The sequence below is a fragment of the Poecile atricapillus genome, chromosome 23 (genome assembly GCF_030490865.1).
Source record: "Poecile atricapillus isolate bPoeAtr1 chromosome 23, bPoeAtr1.hap1, whole genome shotgun sequence".
Taxonomy (NCBI): domain Eukaryota; kingdom Metazoa; phylum Chordata; class Aves; order Passeriformes; family Paridae; genus Poecile; species Poecile atricapillus.
This window is the reverse complement of record NC_081271.1, coordinates 7416187-7439054: the sequence shown is the minus strand read 5'-3', so window position 1 is coordinate 7439054 and position 22868 is coordinate 7416187. Positions and strand designations below refer to the sequence as shown.

The 22868-nt window shown below is 60.8% G+C and overlaps 2 protein-coding genes across 3 annotated transcripts in view; both read right to left on the bottom strand.

The window, feature by feature from the left end:
• CELSR2 (cadherin EGF LAG seven-pass G-type receptor 2) overlaps nucleotides 1-13060 on the bottom strand; it is a 30124-nt gene extending 17064 nt beyond the window's left edge. For both annotated transcript variants that reach the window (XM_058855908.1, XM_058855909.1), the window contains exons 1-11: nucleotides 9242-13060; nucleotides 6509-7156; nucleotides 5832-6054; nucleotides 5091-5206; nucleotides 4598-4686; nucleotides 3791-3948; nucleotides 3187-3350; nucleotides 2126-2251; nucleotides 1501-1667; nucleotides 688-873; nucleotides 463-576 (exon numbers count right to left, since the gene is read on the bottom strand). In XM_058855908.1, coding sequence (XP_058711891.1) covers nucleotides 463-576; nucleotides 688-873; nucleotides 1501-1667; nucleotides 2126-2251; nucleotides 3187-3350; nucleotides 3791-3948; nucleotides 4598-4686; nucleotides 5091-5206; nucleotides 5832-6054; nucleotides 6509-7156; nucleotides 9242-12986 — 5736 coding nt within the window. In that variant the 5' untranslated portion in view covers nucleotides 12987-13060. The remainder of the gene's footprint in view (nucleotides 1-462; nucleotides 577-687; nucleotides 874-1500; nucleotides 1668-2125; nucleotides 2252-3186; nucleotides 3351-3790; nucleotides 3949-4597; nucleotides 4687-5090; nucleotides 5207-5831; nucleotides 6055-6508; nucleotides 7157-9241) is intronic.
• A 1206-nt stretch (nucleotides 13061-14266) lies between these two features.
• SARS1 (seryl-tRNA synthetase 1) lies at nucleotides 14267-22135 on the bottom strand. Its single transcript, XM_058856045.1, has 11 exons — nucleotides 21941-22135; nucleotides 19754-19824; nucleotides 19510-19590; nucleotides 18816-18974; nucleotides 18208-18351; nucleotides 17782-17937; nucleotides 16790-17011; nucleotides 16014-16143; nucleotides 15010-15167; nucleotides 14795-14924; nucleotides 14267-14716 (listed from the first exon to the last, which is right to left on the bottom strand). The coding sequence occupies exons 1-11, from the start codon at nucleotides 22074-22076 to the stop codon at nucleotides 14562-14564; spliced, it is 1542 nt and encodes a 513-aa protein (XP_058712028.1). The 5' UTR covers nucleotides 22077-22135; the 3' UTR covers nucleotides 14267-14561.
• Between the last annotated feature and the right edge of the window lie 733 nt (nucleotides 22136-22868).

Here is a 22868-nt window from a genome sequence, read left to right as displayed (position 1 = left end):
TCCCTCCCATTGTGCCCATGTCCCCAACCCCTGTGCACATGTCCCAGTGTCCCTACGCGTGCCTTCATCATACGCATGTCCACAAGCCCTGTGCCTGGCTTCATTGTTCCCTGTCCCCAACTGATGCCACATCCCCAAGCCCTGGGCCCATGTCCCCAAGCCCTGGGCCAGGTCCCCAGGCACTGTACCTATGTCCCTGTGCCTCTCTTCATCATGCCCACATCCCCATTGCCAAGGCAAGGCCCTGCTTCATTGTGCCCTGTCCTCACCCTCTGCCACATCCCAAACTATCTGTGCCCATTTCCCCAAGCCCCATGCCAGGTCCCTGTGTCCCATGTCCCTGTGCCACCCTCACATTTGTGACCATGCCTTTACCCCCTCTTCCACATCCCCAAGCCAACCCCCCACCCCTACACCTGCCACCCTATGCTCCCCACACCCTCTGTGCCCACATTTCCATACCTGCAGGCACCCCTGGAACCCCTCTGCCACAGTGCCACTGTCCCCCAGCAGCCCCCCGAGGCTCAGCGTGCGCAGCCGCAGTCCCTGCAGCTCTCCAGGGACATTGCCCACTGCCTGGGGGGGACACAGACTCCTGTGGGTGCCTTGGGGTGCCACAGGGAGTGCCATGGTGGCACCTGGGGATCATCAGAGTGGATGCTCCCCTGTGCCTCACTCTCCCCATACCTGGTGGCGGCCATAGTCGAGGGTGAGGAGGAGGAGGGTGGTGGGGGGGCTGCGGCCAGAGCCCCCCCGCAGTTCCAGCTCCACGTGGTGCCAGGCACCATCATTGACTTTGGCCTGGGGCAGACGCAGGGTAGCCAAACGTGTCTCCCCTTGCCAGGCACCAGCCTCCACCTGCCCCTTGCTCAGCTGTGAGGGGTAGACATGTCAAGGATCCCAAAAATCTGGCGGGCACCAGGCACTGCCCACCGGGAAATACAGAATTGTTCCACCCTGGGACAGTAACACAACCCCCTGGGTAATGCCCCCTCAAGGGGTGGCACCCCCTTGCAGTGTTGCCCCCACCCCAGCAATACACCCCCCCATGGCAATACCTCTGATGCCAACAGACCCACTCCAGGGCAGTACTCCCCTGGCACTTCTCTCAGAGTAACTCCCCTATTCCAAACCCCCACGCCACTACCTCCCCGTGGCCATATATACCAGGCAATACCTCCTATTCCAATGACCCCCACCCACAGCAATGGCTCCCTCAGGGTAATAAACCCTGTGCCAACAACTCCCCAATGCCAGTAATGCCAAAATCCCCCCACCCTCAGAGCAATAACCCCTGGCACTGCCCCAGTGCCAAGCCCCCTATACCCCTGCTCAAGTCAATACTCTCCCAGGGCAATGTCCCCTATGCCAATGACACCAAAAACAATACCTCCTGTGGCAACGACCCCTACCCACATCAATAACTCACCTGGGGCAACCACCCCTCCTCCCCAGCACTTTCCTCAGGAAAACTCCCCTATTCGATTTCCCCGTGCTCACCTGCAGGATGAGGGTTAGGCGACCTCCAGCCCCCGCCCGCAGCAGAACCCCACGCGGGTGGCGGGTGCGGAACATGATGCGGAGTGGCCAGGGCAGGGAGAGGGGCAGCGCCAGCCCGCTCCAGGCCACGCAGCTGCTGCCCACGAACCGCTGCAGGCCCATCATCTCTGCGGGGCATGCACGTGGGACAGGGGGCAATGCCCACAGACCTCCCCCAAGCCCACCCCAGGGCCCCCCACATCGTGAAGCGGACGCATGCCCCCCTGTACAGACCACCCACACCTGCCCATGACCCCCAGCACCCCACCCAGGACCCCCCACAACCCCACACAGCCTCTCATATACGTACTCTTGGATCCCCAGCACCCACCTGGTGACCCCTTGCACATCCCACAGATGCCAACACACCCTCCCACAGATCTCCCGCACCCAGTCACGGATCCCCCATACCCCCTCAGGAACCCACAACTCCACGGACCCTCAAACATATGTGGGGATACCCTTCACCCCCTTCCCACACCCCTCATACCCACCCAGAGACCCTCCCCATGTCCCCCACACACCCACAACAAGCCTATGGACTCCAAACAGCCCCACCACACTGTCCCCCCAGGACCCCCAGTACCCTCTTGGCAGGTTTTTCCCCCAAAGCCCAGCGGGCAGCGGCAGCTGAACCCCCCCCACTCGTGCACGCAGGTGCCACCGTTGTGGCATGTGTTGGTATCACAGAGGGTCTTCTTGGGGGGACAACCTGGGAGGGGGCACAGGGGTCACATGCCACACATGACCTGGACCCCTGGCCCCATGGGGCACAGACACCCCCACATCCTTGAACCCTTATTCAACCCCACAGTCCAAGTACCTCCTGACCCCCCTACCCCACATCCCAACCCCACCCCAAAGGGGATACAGCCCCATCCAGCCCCCAAGTCTTAGCATCTCCCCACTCCCAGAGAACACAGCCTTGTCTATGCCACCTGCTCCAGCTTGATGGCCCTGGCAGCCCCTAAGCCCCCACCCCACAACCAGGGGACACAGAATGCCCTACCACCGTGTCCCTGGACCCACATCCAGCCCCATGAGCCTGGCACCCCCTCCCTCTCCACACCCATGGGACATAAAGACCCCCAAGCACTGCCCAGACCGGAGCCTCCAGCCAGCCTCCAATCCCCAGCAACCCCTACTCTATACCTCACACCCTAGGGGCACAGCCCCATGGCCCTGGCAACCCTGAACTCAAACCCGCACCCCCTGACTTCCCATCCCACACCTTGGGGCACAGAACCCCCACCCCCAGCCCATTCCCTGGACCTCTCTCCAGCCCAATGGCCCTTGCACCCCCTCCCCACACTCAGGGGGCACAGCTCTGCCCTGTGTACCCTGGACCCCCATCCAGCCCCATTACCCTGGCACCCTCTCCCCACACCCAGGGGGCACAGCCCCATGGCTCTGGTACCCCTGAACCCACACCTGCACTCCCTAACTTCCCATCCCACACTCAGGTGGCACAGCATCCCCCATGCCCCCTGGACTCACATCCATCCCTCCAGCCCTGGAACCCCCTCCCATTATTCAGGGGACATAGCCCCACTGCTCAGGTACCCCTTAACCCCACACCCCATCTCCTTCTGCTCAAAGGAGCACAGCCCCCCAGCCCCCGCCCAGTCTCCCGGCCCTGGAGCCCACCGGGCAGGGTGCCGTTGTTAGCAATGAAGGCTGCCATGTCCACAGGGCGCTGGTCAATGTGGAGGTGTCGCATGCACCCCACAAAGTGCCGGCTGCGGATCGGGAAACTCTCGGGCAGCGTTGGGACCCCCCCGAGCAGCAGTGGCCCCGTCAGGTCCAGTGACCTGCAGAGCCCACCATCACCTTGGGGACTCAAGAGACCCTCGAGGGATCCCACAACCCATGGGGACCCCGAGGGAGCCCCAAGGGACACCCAGCCACCTCCCATCCTATAAGAGTCACAAGGGAACCCCAAACAACATCCACTCACCACAAAACCTCTGGGCACCTGAGGGACTACCCAAGGGGTGTTCCCCCATGGGGAACTCAACAGACTCCCAAAGGACTCCCCACCCCCCCAGCGCATGGGGACCCCAAGAGAACACCCCCAACCCATGGGGACCTCCAGTGAACCCCCAAACACAGGGATCCATGACCCCCAAGGGACTTCTCACCAGTGAGGATTCCAAAGGTATCTCACCCATAGGGACCATTCACCTCCAAGGGACCCCTCTATGGGTACCCCAAGGGACGCCCACCCATGGGATCCCCAGGCCCTCCTCACTTCTTGCTGCCAGTCTGGGTGCCCTGGGCAGCGCAGGAGTAGTTGCCAAGGTGGAGCCCGAAGCGCAGGGCCATGGCTGTGTCACAGTCGTCCACAGTCACCACAGCCACCTTCTGCTCTGAGGGGCCCTGCGGGACCCCCGAGCGCCCCACAACCGGCTGGGGGGCCCCACATCAGGCAGGGGGGCCCAGGACCCCCATTCGGCAGCCTTTGTCCCACTCCTCATCCTCCCCCTGCCCTCTGGCCCCTCAACTCTCACCAGGCTCCCGTGTCCCTCCAGCCCACTAGCCCCCCACCCTTTACACCCTCCAACATTCCCCTCCATTCCTTCAGCCCCCCTTAAACCCCTCAGTGGTCCACTTCATCCCCCCTAAGCCCCCATCCCTTTGACCTCCTTTTCCTCCATCCCCCCATCCCAATTCCTTGGGGGTCCCCACAGGTGAGGAAGGGAGGTGGGGCTCCTTGGGGGGCCAATGGGTGAGGAAGTGGGTGAGGGCCCCTTGGGGTCCTCATGGACAGGGACAGCTCTTGAGGATCCCGCAGAGTCCCTCAAATCTCCTCTCTCCCCATCCATTCAACACCCACTTCCCCTCCACTACTTCCTCCTCCTCCTCCATCTCCCATCTCCCATCCCTTGGGACCCCCATGGGTGGGCACATCCCTTAGAGGTCCTTTAGGTGCCCCAAACCCCCTACCTGATCCCCTCCATCTCTCTATTTCCCCACCCTTCACATCCATCTTCCCTTCCTCCGTCTGCCCCAAACACTCCCCACCCACTGTGCCCCCCCATGCCCCTCATTCCCCCACCTTGTTGTAGTAGTGCAGCTGCACCCGGTGCCACTGCCCATCGCTGACACCTCCTGGCACGAAGGGTGACACTGTGGTGGTGGTCTCACCTGTAGGCACAGCATCAGGGCAACACAGCTGGAGGCAAGGAGCAGGGGAAGTGCCAGGGGTGGGATGCCCAGGATGCAGTGCCAGGAATGCAGTGTTGGGGGATGCAAGGGATGCAGTGCTAGCAATGGGATGTCCAGGATGCAGTGACAGGGATACAGTGTCAGGGATGGGATACCAAGGATGCAGTGTCAGGCAGCGCCAAGAATGGCAGGCCAGGGATGCAGTGAGGAATGCAAAGAGGAATGCAACAGGAGATGCAATGCTGGGAATACGATGCCCAGGATGCAGTGTCAAGTAGTGCCAGGATGGGATCTCTGTGATCAAATGAGGGATGCAGTGAAGGATACAGTGCCCACAAGGGTGCAAGGGTGTGGTGCCAGGGCATGGCAGGGGCAGTGCATACCTGCCGAGAAGGTGAGCTGCAGCTGCTCATCCACAATCTCCAGTGCTACAAAGTCATGCCGCTCGTTGAAGCGCCCGTTATACAGCAGGAGCCCGTCCCGCTCCTGTGTGGCAAACCTGGGGGACACAAGTGCCAGGGGTGCCCAAATACCCCCCCAGTCCCACCGTGCCTCCCTGGCACTCTCCAGCACTGGCAGAGACCACGAAAGGTGAGGAAGGAGTGCGGGGGAAAGCTGCGGGTGCTCGTGACCCACTGACCCTGACGTGCCCCTGAGGCACACCCCTCACTACTTGCCCCCTGACCTTGTACCCACTGTGAGAAGCTGATACCCGTCAGCCCCTGCCCCAACAAGGTGCCCCCCACCCCGTTTCCCCCAGGCCAAGGGGTCATCCACACCCTTTGCTCCCACCCTGTGCCCACAGGGTACCTATCACCCCACACCCAATCACCCCACAGCCCATATGATGCCAATGGGGCACCAATAACTACCCATCCCAGATGATGCCAATGGGACATTCCCACCCCATCTGATGCCCTTGAGACACCCACCACTCCACACCCCAAATGATGCCACTGGGGGCACCCACCCACCCTCCCAGTGCCCACAAGACACCCATTACCTCACACTCCATCACCTCATCTCATGCCAACACAGCAACCATCATCACCTACCCCACACCCCATGTGACACCCACAGGAGCACACACCACCTGCCACCTCCCCAGATTCCCCCAGGCTCACGTGAGGCCAAGGGTAAAGTGGAAGCGCTGGCGGAGCCCACGAAAGGTGAGGAAGGAGCGTGGGGGAAAGCTGCGGGTGCTCATGGTGCAGAAGGGTTTCTCATAGTGCCCAGGGGGGCACTGGCACCGGAATCCCCCCACCAGCAGGTTCAGGCAGGTGCCTCCATTCCGGCAGACTCCCGGGGTGCAGCGGCCCACCCGGGCACTCAGCTCACAGTGCTCCCCTGTGTGACATCCAGAACCCCAAAACTGGGATGAGGAGTCCCATTTCCTCCCACACCTCCCCATCAAACCCAGAGTGGTCCCCCCCATGTGCTCAGCTTGCAAGGCTCCCCTGTATGATACCCCAATGGGACCAGCATCCCCAAAATGGGGGGTGGGGATCCCCTCCCCTTCCCCCCCACCAGCATCTTTATCCCCAGCTCTATCACCATGGCAACCACCTCCCATTGCCATGGAAACCCAGAGACACCCCCTCCTCTCACATCCCTTCCCCTCCCTGGCTGGCACCCCCCACTAGGGGGTCCCGTGGGGGCTGGAGTCCCAGGGTGGGCGTAGGGCCCCATTGCCCCAGTGCCACCAGTCTACCTGCAGAGGGAGGGAGGGAGGGAGGGCTGGAGCTGGATGAGGAAAGATGAGAATGGACACTATGAGGAGGGGCTGGCCAATGGCTCTAACCAGTGAAGTCTTCATGGCACTCGCAGGTGTATCCACCCTCACGGCTCCGGCACCGCCCGTTGCTGCCGCAGGGGCTGGAGTAGCAGAGGTCAATCTCGGTCTCGCAGTAGTCACCGGTGAAGCCAGGCGGGCAGCGGCAGCGCAGGCCCGTCACGGGGTGGATGGGGCGGAAAAGGATGGTGTCGGAGGCGAGGAAGGGCGCAGAGCTGTCGAACTGCAGAACGGAGACGCAGCGCATGTAGTTCTCGCAGGGCTCACGCAGACACACGTTGTCATCAAAGGGCAGGACGCGCTGGGCCGTGGTGGCCGCCAGGAGCGACCGGTTAAGGTACAGCCGCTCCTGCAGCTCCTCCGACGAGAAGAATCGCGACGCGCCCGGCACCGCCGCTGGCAGCAGTGCCGAGAGGCTGACATTGAGGATCCGCGCCGGCCCCACGTCTGTGTCCGTCTGGATGTTGAAGAGGACGACGCGGTGGCGGGGAGTGGCCAGGACAGAGGCCACCCCCTCCAGGAAGCGACTGAGCAGGGGGGACAAGAAGCGCTCCTGGGACATGTCGGCCAAACGCAGGGTGATGCTGTTGCTGAGCATCTCATCTGTGATCACCGTCACGCGCAGTATGCACTGCGCTGTTGCGCTGTGAACGCCATCTGGGGACAAAGGGAGGACAAAGGAGGGGCTCAGTGACACAAGTGGACAACTTTGGAAAAGGATGGTGGGATGGGAATAGTGCTGGATACGGGGCAACCAACCGAATCAGCTGCTGTTGGATGGGGACGGTGCTATGGGGGCTTGACCTGTGTGGCCACCATAGAATGGGGACAGCACTGGCCATGTAGCCACTGTGGAATGGGGACAATACTGGCTATGAGGTGCCCATCCCGCTTGACCAGAATGGAATGGGGACAGTCAGGTGGGGACAGTGCAGGTTATGGGGGACCTTTCCTGCTCAGCCACCAGGGAATGGAGACAGTGATGGTTATAGGGTTGCTGCTGGTTATGGGGTTGCCCATCCCACCTGGCCATCACAGGGTAGGGACAGTGGAATGGGGATGCTGTTAGCAATGGGGCTGGAACTGGTTACAAGGCTCCTGTCCCACCTGGCAACTACTGAATGGGGACAGCACTGGTTATTGGGCTGGTGCTGGTTGTGGATGCCCATGCTGCCTGGCGACCAGGGAATGGGGACTGTGTGTGTCATGGGTGCCCATCCTTCTTGGACACTACGGCATCTGAATGGGGTTGGTGGTTAGTTATGGGGTTGGGGCTGGTTACAGGGCTGGTTCTGTCTATGAGGCTGAGGCTGGTTATGGAGCCAGCACTGGTTATGGGGTTGGTTACTGGCTGGTTTCTGGGGCTGGGGCTGGTATGGGGATGGTGTTGGTTAAGGGTTTGGGTCTGGTTATGAGGCTGGTGCTGGTTATGGAGTTGGTGTTGGTTGTGGGGCTGGGGGAGCAAAATTTCTGCTAAGCACTGGGGCACCCACCCTTCTCCTCCTCCTCTTTGTCCTCTCCCTGGCCGAGGACAGCAGGATGCAGGAAAGATGAGAAGCAGGCAGACGGATGAAGGGAGCACAGGGACAGGTGGGGGGCCAAGCAGGCAGAAGGGGGTGCTGAGGGGGGGCAGCAGAGGTCAGGGCTGTCCAGTGGCCCATGGTCAGTGACTGGTGGCCAGTAGCCAGCAGGGGGGAGAAGGTTGCCATGGCTGCAGCCACAAGGGCCCAGCTATGGCTGGACCTTTTGTTTCCCTCCCGCCTGTCCCTGCACTTGTGGGGGAAGGAGGGGCACGGGGAACTCCCTGCCCCCACCCTTTGTGCCCTGAGCCCCCTACATTGTGTGGCCAGAGCAGGGACTCTGGCAAGGGGAAGCTGGAGGGCAATGGAGGCCATGAGGCTGGGGACAATGGACATTGGGCATGGCCTGTGACCCAGTTTCCCCTGACCTGGGAGTGACCAAGGAGATGTTCCCCCACCTTGATGGGTGACCCCTATCCTCCAGAAGCACCTCCTGGACACCCCACCACCCAAATGGTGCTGACAACTGATGGCACAATTCCCCTTATCTTGCGACCTCCCCACAAACTGGGTTTTGGGACCTCTCAGTAGAGGTCAGGGTGCCCCCTCAAATACACACACCAGGCCCTGTGTCTCCTGCCCCAAATTAATTCAAGATGAGTCTCCTGGAAACACAAACACTGCGGTGCTAGGACTCCCCCAGTACTACACTGCACCCTGAGCCTTCCCAGATTTTCCCATCAAACCCCCATAAAAAGCCCCCAAGGGTACCAGCACCCCACTGGCCCACACCAGCCTCTGCTCCCCCAACACCTGCAGTGGGGTCTGCCCCACTCTTCCCAGTGACACACAAAGAAGCGCCAGGACCACCTCTAGACAGCCCAGGAGGGTGGGGAAAGCAAAGGGGTTGCTAGGGACCCCAATGGCCTCCAGCTTAGATGTCAGGGGTGTGAGGGGGGCACAGCATCCCATTATCTCCCCTCCCCTGGATCTGGAGGGTGGAGGCAACCAGGATGGGGTGGTGGAACTCCAAAACACCTCAGTGGGGTGGTGGGACCTCACAACACATCATTCCTTCTGATCTGGAGGGTGGGGGTAGCCAAAATAGGGTAGTGAGACCCCATAACACCTCACTTCCATGCAGAAATAGAGGTCAATGTACCCACAAACCTCACTCACCTCCCCCTGCAGGGGGGAGCCCTTCCATGGGTGAGGGTCTTACCAGAGACAGACACCCTCATGACGGCTTCAAGTGGGCGGTTGCTGTCCAGGGCTGGGCTGAGGCGCAGATCCCCACTGTGCGGGTCCAGCAGCACGAGGTTGAGCTCATTGCCCTGCTCAAACGCATAAGTGAGGTGGTCAGAAACATCAGGGTCATGGGCAGGGATACGGCCAATGACGCCCCCAGGGAAGCTGCTGGAGCGGCTGGTGATGTAGTTGTTGAAGAGGATCTCAAAGTTCTTGAGCTGGGGGCTGTTGTCATTGGTGTCACGCAGGAGCACGTGGATGGTGGCCCGACTAACCAGTGGTGCTGAGGTTGCCTGGACCACCATGATGTATTCGGCCTTGGTCTCATAGTCCAGGTCAGCCAGGGCGGTGAGCTCTCCAGAGAAGATATCTAGCTGAAAGACCTCTGGGATGTTGCCCTCCACGATCTGGTACATGATCTGGGCATTGGTGCCCTCATCAGGGTCAGTGGCAGTGATCCGGGCCACCACCAGCCCAATGGGGCTGTTCTCCTCCACAAAGATGTCAAACTCATCTCGTTCGAACACAGGTGGGTTGTCATTAACATCCAACACTGTCACCTGGATCTCCACTGGTGTCCGCCTGGCTGGGATCCCCTTATCCACAGCGAATGCCCGCAGGGAATACAGAGGCACATTCTCCCGGTCCAAACGGCGCAAGGTGCGGACAATGCCCGAGGTGGATTCAATGATGAAGTCGCCATCGCCATCATCACCCCCTTGGAAGGTGTAGAAGACCCTGCCATTGAGCCCGGAGTCACGGTCAGTTGCAGAGACCTGGAGGACGCTGGTGAAGGTGGGGACATCTTCATAGATGGATCCCTGGTAGGAATGACGGAGGAACTGGGGTGCATTGTCATTGACATCACTCACCAGGATCTCCAGGTAAGTTGTGTCAGATTTCTGTGGAATACCATTGTCCCGTGCCGTGATGGCCAAGGTGTAGGACACCTGGTCCTCATAGTCCAGCTCCATCTGGGTGGTGACAGCACCAGTCTCAGCAGCAATGCTGAACTGGGGGATGCTGTCCTCCATCAGGTAGGTGATGCGGGCATTCTCCCCCGTGTCCTCGTCTGTGGCGCTGATGACCACCACTGTTGTGCCCACTGGTCGGTCCTCATTGATGCTGATGGTGTAGTGGGAGCTCTGGAAGACAGGGCGGTGGGTGTTGGCATCGGTGACATTGACAACCACCTGGGCAGTGTCCTGGCGAGTGCCATCAGAGGCAGCAATGGTGAGCAGGTACTGCCGCTCCAGCTTGTAGTCCAGGGGCAGGGCGAGGGAGATGAGCCCACCACCGCTCTGGCTGGTGATGGAGAACCGGTTGCGGGTGTTGCCGCTGGAGATCTGGTATGTGATGATGCTGTTAGCATCACGGTCAACAGCAGAGACAGTCAGAACACTAGTGCCCACTGCTGCATCCTCATTCAGGCGGGCGCTGTACTCCCGCTGGGTGAACTCAGGGCTGTTGTCATTGACATCCAGGATGGTGACACTGACACTGGCCGTGGAGGCCATTGTGGGGGTGCCCTGGTCCTGCGCCTCCACCCTGAAACTGTAGAAGTCAACCACCTCCCGGTCCAGCTCAGAGGCCACCGCAATCCACCCAGTGCTGTTGTTGATGGTGAAGGGGAAGCCAGTGCCAGTCTCCAGCAAGGTGTAAACTAACCGGCCGTTGTCACCTGAATCAGCATCAATGGCTTGTACATGGATGACAGAGTAGCCCACAGGGACATTCTCTAGCACAGTGGCCTGGAAGGGCGTGCTGACAAAGATGGGTGCATTGTCATTGACATCCAACACCTGGATGGTAACCAAACCACTGATGTTGGAGAGAGGTGGGCGGCCACCGTCCTGCGCCCGGATTCGCAGCGTGAACTCCTTGGTGACCTCGTAGTCCAGGGGGGTAACGACATCCAGCATGCCTGTCTGCGCATCGATGTAGAAGTGCCCACGGGTGTTGCCGCTGACAATGCTGTAGTGTACCAGCGCATTGCTGCCTTTGTCACGGTCAGTGGCCATCACCTGCAGAACTGCCGCATTGGGCCCCACGTCCTCGGGGACCTGTGCAATGTAACGCCGCTCACTGAACTGTGGTGCATTGTCATTGTCGTCCTCCACAGTGATGCGGACAGTGGCCGTGGCACTCCGGGGACCTGGATCCTGGCCCTGGTCTGTGGCCTCCACCAGCAGCTCAAAAGCATCCACTACTTCCCGGTCCACAGAGCCACGGGTGCGGATGACACCTGAGCGGGAATCGATCTCAAAGACCTCGTTGACATCACCGGCATTGAGGAGGCGATAGAGGATGTTGGCATTGGGACCAGTGTCGCCATCAGTGGCTCGCACTGTCAGTACCTCATAGCCCACCTCCAGATTCTCTCGCACACTCTCCTGGTATTCTGGCTGCTCAAAGGCTGGGTCATGGTCATTGGTGTCACTCACTGTCACTGTCAGTGTGGCCATGGCACTGCGCCGGGGTGTCCCATGGTCGACAGCTGTCACGCGGAACACGTGAGTGCTCTTGCTCTCGCGGTCCAGCGGTGCGGCAGTGCTGATAGCACCAGTGACAGGGTCCACAGTGAAGAGGGCATCAGAGCGGCTGTCGAAGAGTGCAGCCATGGTGTAGTGCAGCCGGCCTGCCTCCCCCTCATCAGGGTCTTGTGCTGTCACCTGTGTCACCAGTGTGCCTGCTGACCGATTCTCTTCCACTGTGGCCTGGTAGCTGGAGGGCTGGAACTGTGGTGCTGTGTTGGGGCTGCGGTGGAGGCGGTGGTGAGGTATGGGGGGCCTGGGGACCACTGTGATCTGGGACTCCCCAGCATCCCCAGTGTCCATCACATTCCCAGTGCTGCTGGTCTCTCTGGGGATGTTGGTGTTCCCAGCATGTCCAGTGTCCATAGTGTTCCTGTTGTTGCTGGGGGTTTTCCCAGTCTCCCCATTATGTTCAGTATCTCTGGTGCTCCCAGTACCGCTGAGGACTTTCCTAGTGCTTCCAGGATCTCTGGAGACTCTCACAGTCTCCCCAGGGAATTCAGAATTCCTACTGCCCCTGGGGACTGGAGTGCTCTCAGTGCCCCAAACAACCCCAGTTCTCAGCTCATTCCCAGTGCTCCTGGTGTCTATGGGGACGTCGGTATCCCCGGTGTGTCCAGTATTCCTGGTGCTCCTGGTGCTCCTGAGGACATGGGTGCTCCCAGTGTCTCCAGTTCCTCCAGTAACCCCGGTGCCTCCACTATCCTGGGTGCCTCCAGCGTTCCTGCTGTTTCTAATGCCTGCAGTGCCTCCAGCGTCCCTAGTGCCTGCAGGTTTCCAGGTGTCTCCAGCATTCACGGTGCTTCCAGTGGGGCCGCCGATACCTGGGGACCCCCCACCGCCGTCGCCGCTGTCACCACTGGAAGAGCCGATGCCTGGTGAAGTCCCAACGCTGCTGCCTGCGGCCGGTGCGGGCCCAGCGTTGTCGCCGCTGTCCCCGGTGCTCGGCGTGGGCCGCGCGCCGCCACTGTCCCCGGTGCCGCCGGAGCCGCCGCTGTCCCCGGTGCCGCCGCGGACCCGGAGTGGCGCCGGGAGCGTGCTGGACGGACGGGTGCCGGTGCCGGTGCCGATGCCGCTGCTGATGCCGGTGGCGATGGCGGTGGCGGGTCCCGGTGCGGGCAGCGGCAGCAGCAGCAACAGCGGCAGCAGCGGGAGCGAGGCCCGCCGGGTGGCCGGAAGGCCCATGGCCGCTGCCCCCCGGTGCCCCCGGTGCCCCCAGTGCCGGCGCTGGCACCCGCACCGACCCGCGCCGCCGCCTGTGCCCCGCCCTCGCCCGCGCGCGCCCGCCGGGGCGGAGCCGCCAATTCACCGGCCCGGCCGCGCTTAAAGGAGCCGTCGCCGCCGCCCCCGGGAGCCGCCGGCGGCGCCCGCAACCGCACCGGCAGCGGCAGCGCGGGGGCGGCGAGCGCGCACCCCGCGCAGGTTGCGCAGGCACGTGTGAGGTGCACGTGTGGGTACAGACACACAGGGGAAGGGCCTTGCACGCACCTGTGCATTACAGGCAGGCGTGCTGCACGCGCAGGGAACAGGCACGCGGCACACGCAGGGTACACCGGCACCGACGGGCACATAGGACATGGGAAGCATGTATGTGACGCGGCACATGTGAAACATGTGAAACACAGCACATGTGTGGCACATATAGCACGTGTGATACACTCACGCCCCCCAAGCCCCCCGTGCCCCCACCGCCGGCCGTGACTCCTCACACGGTCAGTCCCCTCCGTAGCACCGTAGCATCCACCCCGATCCCCGGGCTCGCACCAGGACCGGGGGCAATAGGACAGACTGAGCGACTGGACCAGGCTGCGAGGGACTGGGGATGCTGGGGGGCACTGGGACAAACTGGGAGGTACAGGGAATGTCGGAGGGCGCTGGGACAGACTGGGAGGGACCAAAGAAGCTAGACGGGGCGGATCCCCGCGGTCCGTGGGTGCTGCCCCCTCCCAAGCCGGCGCCGGTCCCGGGGCGTGGGTGCAGGCAGGCGGCGCGGAGTCGGCCCTCCCCCCCCGGCGGAACGGGTCCGACGGGTACCGGGGACTGGCCCCGCAGCGCCGGAACCCCGCCGCCTCCGCCGGGGGCTGTGGTGACTCACTGGGCCGCTCCCCGCCGGTTCCTCCCGATACCCACGGCTTAGCCGAGGGTTTCCCACGCACACGCAGCTGGGGGCAGCCAGGCCTCCCCGCAGGGGGATGGAAGGGGGCAAGTCTCCCGTGTGTCACCCCACCCCGGAGCGGGGGGCGGGTAGCAGCTGGGGCTGAGGCTGGAGGCCCTCATCCCCACTTTGCATCACAAAGGGGCTTTGTCTGGGACTTTGTGTGGGGCTGGCAGGAGGGAGAGGGAAGGGGGGGAGAGGAGTAAGGCGGGGGGAAAAGGGTGGTGTGCGACGGAGATACATCCCCGGGCTGGACACCTCCCCCCCGCCCCCGTTCCCTCCGTGGAACCCCCCCAAGAACACACAGCTCAGCAGCTCTTGGCTTTATTTCGGATGGAGGAGGGAAATGTAAAGTGAGCAGGGGGTCCCCAGCACCACTCAGCATGAGGGGGACACATGGGGGATCCTGGCCCCTCGCGGCAGGGTAGGGGGGACACATAGGGAGAGGGGCAGCGCCATGACAGTGTCAATTCTTTGGGGCACGGAGGGGGGGACAGGCAGTGACTCCCCTCCGAGGCAAAGACGATGGTGAAGAGCACAGCCTGGCAATGAAGGTGAGATGACTCAGGAGGCCCCCAATGTCCTTTGGGTGCAGGGGGACACCCTCAGACCTCCATGTTCTTCATCTGCTCCTCCAACACCTGGTCGCGTCCCCCCCCTGCCTTCTTCTTTCCCCCCCCTTCTTGCTGCTTCTTCTGCTTCTTGGAGAGCTCCTGGTCAATGGGTGCTGGCTTGATGAATGGAATCAGCTCCCGCAGGTCTGGGGGGACAAGGGACCCCTGTCACCCCCCCTCCCCACCAAGGAGTGGGAAATGGGGAGGGCACAGGGGGATGTTACCTGGGGGCATGAAGTTCTGGAGTTTCTCAGGGATGCGGATGCCCTCGGGGGTCTGGTGGTTCTCCAGGATGGCGCAGATGGTGCGGGTGGTAGCACACATGGTGGCATTCAGCATGTGCACAAACTCTACCTGTGGCAAGGGGACACAGGGGATATGCATGACATAGGAAAAGCAAAGGAACACAGGAAGAACCCCCCATGCCCACTAGCCTCACCTTGTCCATCATCTTCTTGGTCTGGCCATAGCGGATGCGCAGGCGCCGGGCCTGGTAGTCGGTGCAGTTGGAACAGGAGACGAGCTCACGGAAGGCGCCAGAGCCAGGGAACCAGGCCTCCAGATCCAGTTTTTTGCTGGCTGCGTGGTTCAGGGAGCCTGGATGGGAGACAGCGCTGAGTGCAGGGGTCCCACTGCCATCCTGAATTTGCCTATCCTGGGGCAGAGTATAGAGGGTGAAGCTTCCAAAGACACTCCCGCAGCTTGGTGTCAATCCAACGTGGATTCCTGTTCTGCCATTGTGATGTGGGTTTATTTCTCAGACATGGATATGTGGTGTCCCCACTTGGCGACAGGATCAACAAGCCACAAATTGTTTGGTCATGGGGATGTGGGAATCCTGCTCAGACATGGGGATGGGGACATCCTGCTCAGCCACAGGACATTGGATTCCTCCCGTGCCATGGGGATATGGGGTCCCGCTTGGTCACAGGAATGTGAAGGTCCCACTCAGCCATGTGTATGTGAGATACCCATTCAGCTATGGGAACATGTGGCTCTTTCTCAGCCACATGGACATGGGCTTGGACATTGACTATGGGGAAATGGGATTATGCCATGGAGATCTGAGATTCCTGCTCAACCGCAGGGATGTGGGGTTCCCACTTGGTTGTGGGAACGTGGGGTTCTTGCTCTGCCAAGTGGATAAAGGGGACCCATTCATCCACAGGGGGCTTTTAAACCAGATCTCTTCCCTGTGAGCATTTTCAGGAGGAGCTGGAACACTCCAACTGTCCCTCTGGAAAGGACAGCAGGGACAATCCATCACAGCAGTGCTCACACCCACAGACCCAAAGCAAGGCTGAGGGTTCCACAGAAAACAAGATGTCCCCTTCTCTTCCTTCTCCTCAGGCTGGGAACACCAATGAGCCAGGGACAAGAAATTGCCATGCTGGGAAGCAGGCCAGGGCCCCCCTCGACCCCATGTGGCACAGAAGCTTCTACCTGAGACAATGTTGACAATGTGGTAGGGAATCCCGAGGGACTGGTAGAACTCCTCAGCTGTGGCCATCATCTCCTCAAATATCTCCCAGGATTTGTTGTCATGGGGAGAGGAGTAGACAAACTGCTCAATCTGCAGGAGAATGAATTCCACAGTGACACCAGGTATAGCTCCAATTCCCACTGGAACCCCATGGTGACACCACGTACAGCCCGAGTTCCAACTGAAATCCCACAGTGACACCCAGTACACCCTAAATTCCCACTGAAAACCTGCGGTGACACTGGGTATAGCCCACATTCCCATTAGAACCCCCACAGTGACACCTGGAACACTCTGAATTGCTGCTGAAACATCATGGTGACACCAGGTACACCCCAAATTCCCATCAGAATACCACCATGACACCTGGTACATCCTGAATTGCCACTGGAACACTGCAGTTGACACCAGGTACACTCCAAATTCCCATCAGGTTCACCCCAAATTCCCACCAGGTTCACCCCATGGTGACCCCCTGTACACCATGAATTCCTGCTGGTACCCCATAGTGACACTGGGTACAATGTGAATTCCCACTGGAACCCCACAGTGGCATGGGGAATACACCTCAGCTTCCTGCTGGAACACCACAATGGGTATACCCTGAATTCCTGCTGGGTACGCTGCAGTGGCACCGGATACACCATGAATTCCCACCAGAACATGCTGAATTCCCACTGGAACCCCACAGCAACCCTCAGTACACCCCAAATTCTTGTCAGGACTGCTCCTTCACCTTCTCGAACTGGTGGACACGGAAGATGCCACGGGTGTCCCTGCCATGGGATCCCACCTCCTGGCGGAAGCAGGTGCTGAGTCCCGCATACTTGAGGGGCAGATCCTCGGGCCGCAGCCACTCATCTCGGTGCAGGGCAGCGATAGGCTGCTCCGACGTGGCGATCAGGTACTTCTCATCAATGGAACTGTCCTCTGCCCGCTCACTGCCCTTCCCGATCACCTGCAGGGGACATGAGCCACTCTTCTAGCTGCTCCTGCACCTCCAGGGACCCAGCAGGGAGGTTTTCCAGGGCCAGATGGTTTAGGAATTCATCACAGGAGGACTTTGCTGGTCCTTCAAAGGGGCTGATGGCAGGGACGAGTCACCTGTATCGCCCGTGGAGATGGACCCCAGAGATGAGCCACCTCCTTGTCAAGTCATCACCATCACAAGCCACCTCCTTGTCACCTATGTCACCCATGGAGATGGACCCCAGAGCATGTCACCTCCTTGTCACTGCACTGCCATCACATGTCACCTGTGCAAATGGACCCCAAAGATGAGCCACCTCCTTTTCACCTCATCACCATCATGTGGCACCCATAAACATAGACCCCAGAGATAAGCCACATCCTTGTAACCACATGTCACCAATGGAGATGGACTCTGGAGACCAGACATCTCCTGGTCACCTCGTGGCCATCACAATGTGTCACCCATGGAGATGGACCTGAGATGAGCAATCTCCTTGTCACTGCAGTGTCACCACGAAGTGTTTCCCATGGAGACTGATCCCAAAGACAAACCACCTCCCTGTCCTATCGTCACCATCACAACATGGAAATGGATCCCAAGGAGAGGGGAAGGAATCACTGCTACCATTGCTGCTACCACCACTGCCACCACCACAGCCTTGCCAGGGCAGCAGGGACCCCACTGCCTCCCTCCCCACAGCCCCATGGAAGTGGCTTGCTCCTAAGTCCAGTCCCAAAGCTGGAGCAATCCCTTACCTTGTAAAGCTCCTCGTCAAACTGGCTGAGCTGGGCCACCTCCTGCATCACCTCCTTGCGCATGAAGAAAGGGGTGTACACAGGGGTGTACCCCCGGGCACGGAGGCTCTGCAGTGCGTACTGGATCAGTGCCTGCTCCAGGAACACCAGTGGGCCCTGGGAACAAGGGTCACACTGCCTGTTACACACACACCCTGCTGGGCTGCTCCTCGTTGCTCAGAGGACCCAGGAGATATGGAGCCCACAGAGCTGCAATGGCTGCCAGGCTCAGCAGCACCCCAGACCACAGCAGGAACAGATCCCCATGCACCACTGTGATCAGAGTCCATCCCACCATGGAGGGTCCCAGGGGAGGAGAACCCAAGGCCCCTCCTGTCCCTCCTCATTCCCCTCTAAACCAAATCGTTCTGGGGTCATAGTTCTCACCTTAAGAAAGTAGCCACGGCTGCCAGCCACCACGGCACCCTTTTCCCCCTCATAGCCATCCACCATCACCACCAGATCCACATGGGAATACTTCTTCCTGCAGCTGCAGTCACCCCAAACCCGCTCCACCTTGTTGTCCACATCCTTCAAGAACCCGGAGAAAAGAGAAGCAAGAGCCTATCACCTCCTCAGTGCCCTGGAATGCTGTGACACCAGTCCCTGAACCACACTGGGCCCACTTTGGGAGCTCATACTTCAGCCTGTAGCTTATTGTGCAGCCCCTTGGCAGCGAGCCTGGCCCAATTGTGCTCCCCCCCAGGAAAATATTCCCACAGGATGAATGGAGGCAGTGGAGGGAGACCCCGTCCCCACCACAGGAAGCGCCTTTCCCATGAATTCCCCCAACAATGGTGTGCCCAGTGTTGTCTGAGCTGCTCTTTGTCTGATCCCGGTGGGAAATGCCGGCTTGTCATGCAGATTTCCCTCACGCACCCACCAAGCCAACCACTCAGCCAGGCTTGGGGGATCTCCTGCTGGGAGGCCCCTGCTTCCCACTGTGAACTTCCTGGCTCTGCTGACCCAGCCCCACCTCCCTTCTCGTGTCCCACCTCATCGTTGCTAATGGGCACAGAGGGGTGGAGGAGGTTCCCAATCTCCCGGAGGCTCTCAAAGCGTTCAGCCTCCAGCCGCAGGCGCTCAGAGTCACACTCCAGGATGGCTTCATCAATGAGCAGCCGAACTTTCTTTATCTGGGATACCTGGAGACTCTGCAGAGAGACCTCTGGATGAGGTGGGGGAAGGAGAAGACCACTGGAAGGGGGGGCCTGCTCACCCAGCACAGGGAGTCCTGGGCCCAGCACGGTGAATTCCAGACCTTCCACGGAATCTGGAGTGAGTCCCTGTGCTGGACACACTCAAGAATGGCCTGAAGGGACAAAGGGGTGACAAGCTGGGCTCTCGAAGGCCTGACTGCTCCCAGGGCAGCCAGCACTGCACTCATTAACCAGGGTCATTACCAAACTGGGATGGAAGCAGGCAAGGAGGGATACACTGAGGACACAGAAAGACTAAGCCTGCTCAAATTCCCAGGGATGAGTCCTTCACCGACACAGGGAGATGTTTGGGAGATCAAGGACATCAAGGAAGAGTCAGTTATTGTTGGTGTAGGACTGGGGGATAAAGCTGGGGTATCAGACAGTCCCCCCTCATTTGGTGGGCATTTCAGGCCACCAGTTTGGGCAATTCCAGGCAAAGCTCTGGACAAACTGTAGGCACAGTGGAGGGAACTGGGGTCTCACTCACCCCCAGGACATCAGCCGTGAGTTCATCTAGGTTCTGTGCACTCTCTGGTACTGATTCATCTGTTCCTACTGGCTCCTTTTTCTGCAGTGGGAGGAGAAAGGAACCCAGGAGAGTTAAAGAGTAAAATTCCAGGGGGAAAACTTCCCTCAGTGACACAAGGGAGAGCTGGAGGGCTGGGAGAAGGAGAGATGTCACCAGTTGGTGATGTCACACCATGAGGTGACCCAGGACACTTATGCCCCACCTTCATCTTGTCCCCAATGGTTTTGCTACATAGGTTCTTCAGCTTGTTCAAGTTGTCGGCACGAAACCTGCCTGGAAAGGAAGGCAGGGGTTGTCACCTGGAGTGGGAGAAGGGCTGGGGCCCCCATCTGGTGCAGAAAGGTGATATGGAACCCCCACGAGAGCAGCAGGAGGAGTGGCAGCTCTAGGAATACCCACAGGCACCAGGCCTGGGGTTTTTGGGAAAACAGAGGTTGAACATGTGGAGCAGAGCTGCAGGGAGTAGGGATGTCATTAGAAAACACCTGGAGTGACATTGCACTGGGATCCCCATACCAGCCTGGAAACCCCCATGACATGCTGGGACCATGCTGGGACGGGACACTCCAACTCTAAGATGATAACCCTACACTGGGATTCCCCATGCTGGGCTGGAACCCCCACATTGGAACAGGACCTCCACATTGGGACCCCCATGAGGGGATGGGATCCCCACACTGGGCTGAAAGTCCTATGCTAGGCTGGGAACCAGGCGCTGGAATACGATTCCCACCCCATGCCAGGATCACCCACATTGAGGCTGCAACCTCCATGCTGGACTGGGAACCCCCCCCTGCCAAGATGGGAATCCCTTCACCAGGATGGGACTCCCCATCAGATATCCATACTGCACCGGGACCCCTCTCCCCCCCAACCCAATGCTGGGCTAGGACCCTCACACCAGGATGAGAACCCCCCCACGCTGCGCTGGGCACTCCATGCCAAAATGAGACCACCCCCTCCACTGGCTCGGAGCCCCCTCATGCTGGAACCCCCCTGTTAGGATGGGACCCCCACACTGGGCTGGGACCCCGCATTGTGATGAGACCCCCTCCCTCAGCGGGATGGGATTGCTAAGGATTGAGCAGATCCTGGGATCCCAGGCCACAGTGATGAGATTCAGGGGGTGTTGAATGAGGGGAGAGTGGATTTTCCCCCTTTGTGACCCCAGGGCTGGGAAGGGCAGAGCCCAGGACCCGGGACAGCTCAAACTGGGGACACCCTGCGCTGAGAAGGTGCCACCCCATCAGCGGGAGGGATCAATCCCCAGGGAATCCAGAGCCAGGGAACACCCAAGAGGACACAGCACGGCACAGCACGGGCTCCAAGGCACCGGCGCCGTGGGATTGCATCAGCCATCAGCGCGTCCCGCCAGCCCGCGTCACCCTGTCACCTCCTGTCGCCACCCGCCATTCTCCAGCACTGCCGTCCCGGGAACTCAGAGCCCGCGGGAAGGGGGCTGGGAAGCAAGTGATCCCGTGGGGTGAAACGCTCTGGGATAAGACGAGGGCACGGCCCGAGCCAGGGACGCCCGGGCAAGATCCCACAAGGACATCAAGGCGAACACATTAAAGGGGAGCGCCAAGCGCCGCTTTCATCCCGCAGCAATGGAATGCTGGAGTGCCCTGGGAACGGCGGGGTTTGGGGGTACCCACTCCTCCGCCACCCTCCAGCTCCTCTCCACATCCGGCACCCGCTGACGGAGCTGAATGCGGATCCCACTTCCCCATATCCCGCCGGGAGCCACGGGGAGGTGGCTCCTGCCCCCCCGAGCCGTCCAGATGTGGGTGTACCTCAAATCTGGGGGTGGCACTGTCCAGGATCACCCCCGCCCAGCTGGATCCTGCGGCAGTCCAGGGAGCGGATCCCCGGGGATCGCAATGGGACGGGATCCACGTGCGGGCTAGGGGGAACCTGCGATCTGCCCCCCAGCCTGGATGAAGGGAAGGCGGGTCTAGTGGGAGAACTTCTCCCACCTCAATTCCTGGGATTAGGGGCGAGGGGGATACACCCAGGGACAAACCCTTGGTCTCTGCTGCGACCTACCACAAGATCATTGCCCCAGGGGGGCCAGCTGGGGAGGATGGGAAAGACCCCGCTAAAGGTCACCCCATCTCGGCAAGGAGGCTCGGGGATCAGTGTGGGAGCGGCTCCAGGTCTTCGGGAGGAAGGGAGAGAAGGGAGAGGGACCCCGAGGGGATCCCCCATCCCTAAGGAGGAGCGATGGTGGTGGAGTCTCATCACCTGCGGACCGATCACCAGGCTGACGGGGTGGGGGAGAAAGGCACCGAGGGGGGAGCCATGCCCACGTGTGGCAAGGGGCTGACAAGCCCTCGGGGGTCCCGCAGCCAGGAGATTCCCTCCCCCCCACCCACCCGCCCCCACGTACACCTCCGCCAGGCGCCGTCCGCTCGCACCAGCGCATCCACCAGCGCGGGGTCCTTGAAGCGCTTGCGCTGCATGTCCCGCACCATGGCGGGGTCTCCGCCCTTGTCGGCGCGGAACAGGTCCAAGTCCAGCACCATGACCGGTGATGGCGGCGGCACCGGGAACACCGGCGGGGACAGCTGCTCCGCGCGCGTGCGCGGGAAGAGGCGCGGCCGCGGGATGCGGGCGGGGCGCAGCAGCGCCCCCTGCTGGGTTGGAGGTGGCGCAGCAGGACGAGCGCGCTGGATGTGGAGGGGCGAGGGAAGCGCGGGAGCGACAGCGCGGGTCTGGGGGGGCCGAGCGGCCCGAGCACCCCTGACCCCCTCCAAGGGGGGTTCCAGCTGGTCTGGAGACCTAGGCAGGGCGGGAGGACTGGGGTATCGGGAATGTATGAGAGGGTTTGGGGAGGATATGGACGGGCCCGAGCGGTCCGAGCATCCTTAAGCCCCCTCGCCAGAGGGGTCTCCTCGGTTCTGCCCTCGCACCTCGAGCATCCCTAGGGTTCCTCAGCCACAGCCCAGGGATATTGGTAGGCTCTGGGGATCTCCTACTCGAGGGCACCTCGCACCCCAGTTGTTTATGGAAGTCCCAAGGGCTGCCCCACGCCCCTCTACAGCAACGCATGGCACGACTGTGGCTGTCCATGGCACCACATGTCACCCCATGTGGCAGATTGACCCCATGTGGGTCAGTGGTGTGACAAACTCTCCTTCGGGATCCCGGCAGGGTCCTAGTGCCTCCACCCATGTGGGGGACCCTATATACCTTCCTCCAAGAGGGGGAGTGCAGATGGAAGTCAAAGTTACGCTGCTCCCCTACCCCAACCCTACCCCAGCCCTAGGCACCCACTCCCACGTGTATGACACCCTGCGCACACCCCCACACCCTCC